The 7,504-nt window shown below is 39.4% G+C and overlaps 1 protein-coding gene across 5 annotated transcripts in view; it reads right to left on the reverse strand.

Annotated features, from left to right (window-relative positions):
- tpd52l2b (tpd52 like 2b) overlaps positions 1 to 7,504 on the reverse strand; it is a gene marked incomplete at its 5' end in the record, with an annotated part of 25,312 nt that overhangs the window by 11,167 nt on the left and 6,641 nt on the right. For 3 of the 5 annotated variants that reach the window (XM_035656278.1, XM_035656275.1, XM_035656279.1), the window contains 1 exon segment: positions 2,071 to 2,118. In XM_035656278.1, coding sequence (XP_035512171.1) covers positions 2,071 to 2,118 — 48 coding nt within the window. 5 annotated transcript variants of the gene reach the window in all.

Genomic DNA, 7,504 nt, shown 5'->3' on the forward strand with positions numbered 1-7,504 from the left:
ATCATTTACTGTTAAATGTAGTTGTTCGCTTCTGTTGTTGCTGTACATCATGTTTGTCTCTCTGTCTCTCTCTGTCTCTCTCTTTCTCTCTCTCTTCTCTCCCCAACTAGGTCAAGGCAGATGACCACCCACCTAGGGAGCCGAAGAGGGTTCTGTCCGAGGTTTCTTGCCCGCTGTAAAAGGCAGTTTTTTCCTTGCCCCCGTCGCCAAGTGCTTGCTCATGGTTGGTACTGTTGAGGGTCTCTGTTAAATGTTATTATGAGTTCGGTCTGACCTGTCTTATTTTGAAAAGTGTCCTGGACGATAACTTTTATGAATTGGGCGCTATACCAAATAAAATTGAATTGAATTGAATTGAATTGAATTGTTAAGTTGTCACCTTTCCACTATGAATGGTAAAATTACACGAAGCTAGGTGTAGAGCTCATAAGACAATCAAAATGTTTTTGTATAACTAAATCAGAAACATTTCCACATCATGAAAATTGAAAAATATTTACACATTGGAAACATTTTTTTAGTCTAAATTGAAAGAAGAATATCACACATTATTATTATTCTATACATTTGCATATTACTCTGCACTTATCTGTGTTTTGCACATCCGGTCTGGCATTTCATTATCTCAGTATCTGTTCTCTGTGCAACGACAATAAAGTTTGTGTTTGTTGATGAAGCATTATCTCGGGTTACAAGAGGTGAAGTCAGAGGAGTAGACTAATCAGTGTGCTGATTCTACTTTTGATTGAGCGCTGGGTGACTAACGCATGGCTAACAGCGATTCTACTGATTTTAGGCTGTACTGTTGTCAGGAGACACAAACAGCAGGAGATTCATCGGTGTGCAGGCTTTTCTGTTCTATCTCTGCTGAAACTGATAAATTAGGTGGATGCCGGTTCTCTAGCTGTGTGGGGTATTTTTAGAATGTGCATAACGAAGACAGCTCTGCATGCAAATAGGTTTTTCAACCTAGTGTTGTTACTCTTCAGATTCAAACTGACCAGGCATAATCTTATACCTGAGATTGATTTAGAGCGAAATTTGTGTTTTTTGGCCAACTTTATAAAGGTTTTGCTGAAGTCGTCAGACAGTGAAATGTGCATTGTCCTGTCAAATCACGTTGTAAACTCTGTTTTTAAAAAGGTGCTGTATAAATTAAGATAATATTGTAATTTTGCTTTTTCTAAGAAGCAGAAGAAACAGCTAACCTGGCTCTCTCCAGTCCATATGCCACGCTAAGATAAGCTAAGCTCCAACTTCATACTTAATGCACAGACATTAGAATAACATCGACCTTCTAATTTCCCTCTCAGAGAGAAAGACCGTTTTAGAAAGCCTATTTCCCAAAATGCTGAACTAATCCTTTAGGAAAGTGGATAGCTGGGAACTTGGCCTGACAACAGGAATCCAAAATGGTGACTCACTGAGATTAACAAGGTCAGCAGGTGTGGTCAAACTACACCTGCAAACATGGACACACATAGATACACACACATAGATACACGCACACACACACAAATACCCCTGTACAGAACAATGCTCAGAAATATGCACACTTAAATCCACTTAAATCCATCCAAACTGGCAAAAGCTAACATCAGGCTGAAATAAACATTCCCTCACCAGCTGTATGCACACACAACAAACACACAGACGCACACGTATCCTGGGTAAAAGCCAACATCGCGATCAGCTGGGCCACTCTAACACATAACCAGGCTCAGCGGCAGATGGTTCACAGGAACCGGGCAAATACAATTTTGGAGATAAGCTGGTGTGGCTGAGTATCAACACACACTGTGTCCAACTGTGTCCATTAACGTGGCTGACCCTCCACACTAAAGGAACACTCACAAGTATGTACTGTATCATCATTTTAGTTGTGCTCATTCAAAACCTAAAATAGATACATACTACGACACCCTCACCATCATAACAGCAAAAGGGAAACAGAAGAGGATGGATAGTGAAATAAAATAAAAATCCCCCAAAAGAAAACCAAACTTAAAGAAACCTTAGCTCATCTACAAAAACAAAACAAGAACACAAAAGAGAAAGGGGTCAACTCACGCTTCAGAGTGGGCAATGTCATCCAAAGTGGCTGAGGCAGACAGATATCTGAAGACACAACAGCAGGATAATGACACAGGGGAAGAGACACATACTCACAATACAGTACAGTAGAGTTACACTTCCTACAGATTTCTCTTTTCCAACTTCTACACCAACTCCAAACGTTTGTTTTGGATTGGACTGGACTGGACTTGAAGGGTTTTAGTGGATGTGCAGTTGGATTTTTAAAGGTTTTTGACAATTAAACAGAAACAGTTGGTGATGGTTTTTCCTTCACGAGGGGTGTTCAGGATAAATGACATAACACAATGTAATCACAAATTATCATGTGATATTCTGTCCAGCTTTCATCAGAGAAATCTGCTACAGATAATGTCAAAGGGAAGAACAAATGTAATTAAATCTTCAAGGAAAGAAAATCAATAAGAAATTAGATTTTATTCTGCAGAATACTGAATATCAGCCACACAAAATAAGGGATGGTCAAAGGGATGAGAAATTGTTTACACTGAATAATTTGTTTAATAGTTTACGAAGATCTATTTTCATTATTTATGACGACATAAAAACTATACTAAAATGCAAAGTGTGTGGAATCACCCATCCATATCTCTTAACTGCCTGTGTAACTGTGTCTGCTATGATGGAGTCAGATTTTTCTCCTTTGCGGTATAAAATACTTTAAAAAAGGTCCAGTGTGGGATTTAGTGGCATCTAGCAGTGGTCGGTTTGTCCATTCTGGGCCACTGTAGAAACATGGCAGTTCAACGTGGCGGCCTCCATGGAAGGCGACCCACAGCGTCTGTAGATATAAAAGGCTCATTCTAAAAAGGTAACTAAAATATTAATCTTATTTTCAGGTGATTATACAGAAATTACATATAGTTATGCATATTATAGTTCATTTATTTGCAGGTAAATCCTCCTAAATGTTACACACTGGACCTTTAATTCAGCTCTTCTCAAAGGTGCTCTAAACACAAACACTTCCTGTTCAGCGTGTGAAATATATCTTCTCAGCTCTCTAGAACTTCTCTACGTCACATTTTCTTACTGTAACAACAACAGTAGTTCCTCCTTCAACAGTAGAGGCTGAATTGAGGAAGAAAATAACTAAACTAGGGTGACATTGTATAAAGTAAACTTCTGTCAAACTGTTATATTGTAGTTAAAGAATTTAGTTCCAGACCATCTTGTTCCACGACTTTACCGTTATTAACTACCCCCAGGGATCAAGGTCCCAAGAGGTCGCCCAATCAACCTGAGGGCATTGCAAGATGATTAATAGAAAAAGGAAAGAAGAAATAACTGATTTCCATCATACAAAGCTTTTGTGTGGAAAACTTTGCCTTTTTTTCATGTCAATTGAATTTTACTGCTTCAGGATTCAAAACATTAATCCAAGGGTAAAAAACAAACAGAGGTAGCTGATGATAAGAGGTCATATGTAAGCAATGCTTCGTTTTAAGGGGTCACAACACAAGAAAGTTGGAACCACTCATCTAAAATATGTTACACGGTAATGCTTAGCTGATCGACTGATGAAAACTACATTACAGTGTTATACATAACATTTTAGCAAAATGACACTACATTTATTGACGTAAAATCTGTCAATATCTACGAAGGAAACTATTTTGTGCTGTTGCACCTACTGCTGTCACTCTGCAGGTGGTACACAACTACAGAGAAGCAGACGAGGATAAATGCTCCGATAAAAACAGCTGATCACAAGCTAAACTCCAGTATTTCCTGATAGCAGGCACTGGTTTCCTGTTTACTGCTTAAAACTGTCATCAGTTAATTGTATGTAAAATCTACAGGAAGCTGCAAGGGTAAAATGTCACAAAAGCACACCGTTAGTGGAAAAGTTGAAAGAGTTGATGCTTTAGTGTGGAAAACAGTCCTATGTTAACTCTCAAACACCAAACCGGTTAATAGATCAAACACCAGATAGCACAACCTGTTCATGATTAGAGACAAAGCAAGCTTGAACACATACTTTCAAAAAGCACACACAGACAGAGTCAGGCCTGTACGGTATCTACGAGAGGGGAAGTGTGTTTGTGCTGACTGCTCGGTAAAACAATAGCAGAGCAGAAAAGGAAGCACGGCACAAGAATGACAGGAGGTCTCACTTTACATTAATCTGGTGGAGGCTTTGATCCCTGAATGTTTGAACACAGGTGGTCATAAGACTCCTGATCCCAACACTGTGAATGTCTCACTCAACACAGCCAGCAGTGTAAACAGCTTAAATATTACTTGTATATTTAAGTGGCTGCAGAGACATGACAGCTACATATACGAATATATCCTAGTGAAAGAAAGTGGTTCGATCACATTCCAGAGATGTAAAATTATATCTTTAAGCTCGTGTGAAGGCAGTTTTTGATACTGCAATGTGAATAGGTCTGTGCACAACATGTCATGTGGATATACAGTATGTTCTGACTGCTAATGCAAAACCAGTAAACCATGTTCAATTAAATTGCAAGTCAAGTTTTAAGTATAGACATACAATCATATGAACACTGAAAAAGCACGAGATGTGCGAACAGAAAATGAAGATATATTCAGCAGCAGTTTTCTATCTATTATTTCTTCACTCAAAGTGGATGTGATGTGGCAGTTTTGATGTGGGCAATAAATACACGATGAGAGAGATTATAAATCAAGCAATGCATGAATATGATGCTGTCATCTGAACTTCAAGGCTGCCAGACCAGCTGGAGATCGCACTGAAACATCATGCTTGAATTTGGTGCAGGCCTCTATAGAAGTAGGGCTGGGTATTATTTTAAATAATTACAATACCCTAACCCTTGAATCTCTAGCTTTTCCCGGAAATAATCCTTCCGCATTTTATGTTTTCATTTTATCAGACGCCACAGTATAGCCATACTTTTCAACGGTTGGGTGGCATCTCGGCATGCTGAACTGCCAGCTCCGTCAGATACGCTCCGCTCGACTTCACCACCACAGACTGTATGTAGCCGCTAGTTTGTAGCTGCGGTAGCGGGCCAATCACATCGCATTAAACTCAAAGCCTTTGCAACGATTGGCTTGCGAATAAAAACATACAAATAGAATAGTAAGGAGTTCATATGAGAAAAATATGCGTGCTCTGAAGTGGCTGATGACAAAGATGCAAAGCTGATAAGGTCTCTCTCTGTCTCTCTGTTAATATGCCTGGGTGGGAAACACTGGGATCAACTTTACACCTGCCTTTAAAAAACAAACAAACCACAAAAAAACCCACAAAGCATTAAAATACTGATTTAGATGTTGATTATATTGGCGGTCAAAAAGTCAAAACGATGGTACTTTACCACTCAGATCAAATGCAGATAAAATACAAACTCTAACCTGTGAGTCACCCTGAATCGGCTGGAGCTTGATCTGAAACATTAAGTTCCTATATTTCATAAGTGAGAGATGTAGTAACTACTCACAGACTGGTGCAAGTGTGACAGCACCTTCATGCACACAGCAGGGGATGCATGTTACATTTACAGTAGCAGCAACAGGTTTGTTTAGGATTAACAGAAAGTGGCACCAACAGAAACTCCACGGGAAGTATAGCTCAAACTGACTCAAATGATCTTTTGTAAACGCAAAGCAAAAACACCACAGCCATTATTGCTTAGCATCTGACATGCCTGTTGAATAATAACATAAAAGATGACCTAGCAGATAGCAGCGGTACATTTTTCCCCCGGTATAATGCTATTACAGTAACAGGAGACGGCTCTGCTCCAGACAAGGCCAGTCTCTATATCCTGACTTACATCCGCACAATGCTGCTTACTGTACTGCACAGTGACTTCATACAGAGCAGCCTTATCCCAGTACACTGTCTGTCCATACACCACTTCACTGTGTAACTGCTGTAGTTGTTCCACAGCAGAGTACAATAATTTGGATAGCAACAGGGTTATTGTCTCCCTAACATTCGCATGTTTTTTTTGAGAAACAGAATCACAGTTCAATCAGCTTATTCACTAAAGATTTGTGTAGAAAGAGTAGTGAAATCTAACGGGTAAAATACACACATGGCTACAGGGGAGGTGGTTAGACTTACTTTGTCAAATTATAGAAAGAAATACTTATTAATTTTTACTGTCATGCTAATAAAGAACACCTAACTGAGCTGAAAACTGAGTACAACAGCTGACTGACTCTCCCCACCCACTCCAGTTTTCATGGCAACCCACTCCGAGTCTTTGTGCCTCCAACTTATTCATAATTCATAACCCACTTATTTCTTTGTTTAGATCAGTTCAGCTCTGTGCACCTCATAACCTCTCTCTCTCTCTCGTCATGTGACTAAGCAAAACACCGTCTCTTTCTCTTCCCTTCCTCCCTCATCTCTCTCTCTCTCACATTCCTTTCCTCTCCTCCCACTTGTTCCTGCAGCAGCAAGTCTAAGCTGCCCGTCTGGTCGCCAGGCACCACTAGGGCGGGTGCACGCACGCCTGTGTGTGTGTGGGATACAAACAGATACAAACACACTTTCCTGTACTGTACTTGGAATTGTATTCATGTGTAGGTATAAAACAAGAATAATGTGCTTGCCTGCCCTTGTTTCTGCCTTTCTAGGCAAATATGTGTAATAATCACAATTATTCTGGTTGTGTGAGCGAACCCAAAACTGAAACTCAAGACAGAGCGTGTGGGAAATATGTGTGAGCAGACATGTCTGTCTATTTCTGTGTGCGAAAGCAGAACAAACACTACAAACCAGGACCAAGGGTGCACCTGCCACTGTTTGTGAATGTGTGTGTAAAAGTCAGTAACAGTGTCAGCAGCGTCACCCTGTCAGGGTTAGCCTAACTATCTGAGTGAGCTTGCCAATCCAGTTCATTTTAGAAGCAGCCACATGGAAAATTCCATTAGCTTCAGACTTTACAGCAGCAGCAGCAGCAGCTTGGTGGAAACGGACAGAAAACTCACTGATTTCGTGTTTTTCTTGCCAACTACTGAGACCAGATTCTTTCAGCAGAAGTACAAACCATTTTTAAAAAATCTGGTAATAAATGGATTACACAATTTCTCTTTGTATATCAAAGAGCTCTATAGGGGATGTCCAGACTACATTCTTTCTTATAATCCTTTAATATTGAGTATCTGTCCGATTTATTTTTATTAACCTATATTTTAGATTTTTTTCCTCCATAATGCTGCTGCACAATGTATACCTACGCTACAAAGTCTGCACTATAATTACTTAAGAAATGTAAATACGTTTGACAGCAAAATAGCTATACTAACAATATAATATATAATAATAATAGCTAACAATATAACCTGCACCACAGGTTTTCTATGATTCATATAATCCAATCCAATCCAATCCAACTTTATTTGTTAAGCACTTTAAAAACAACCAAAGTTGACCAAAGTGCTGTCCTATAGTATTTTGTACAAG

Source organism: Morone saxatilis, unplaced genomic scaffold (genome assembly GCF_004916995.1).
Source record: "Morone saxatilis isolate NCDOM2014 unplaced genomic scaffold, NCSU_SB_2.0 Contig15, whole genome shotgun sequence".
In the NCBI taxonomy this organism is placed as follows: Eukaryota; Metazoa; Chordata; class Actinopteri; family Moronidae; genus Morone; species Morone saxatilis.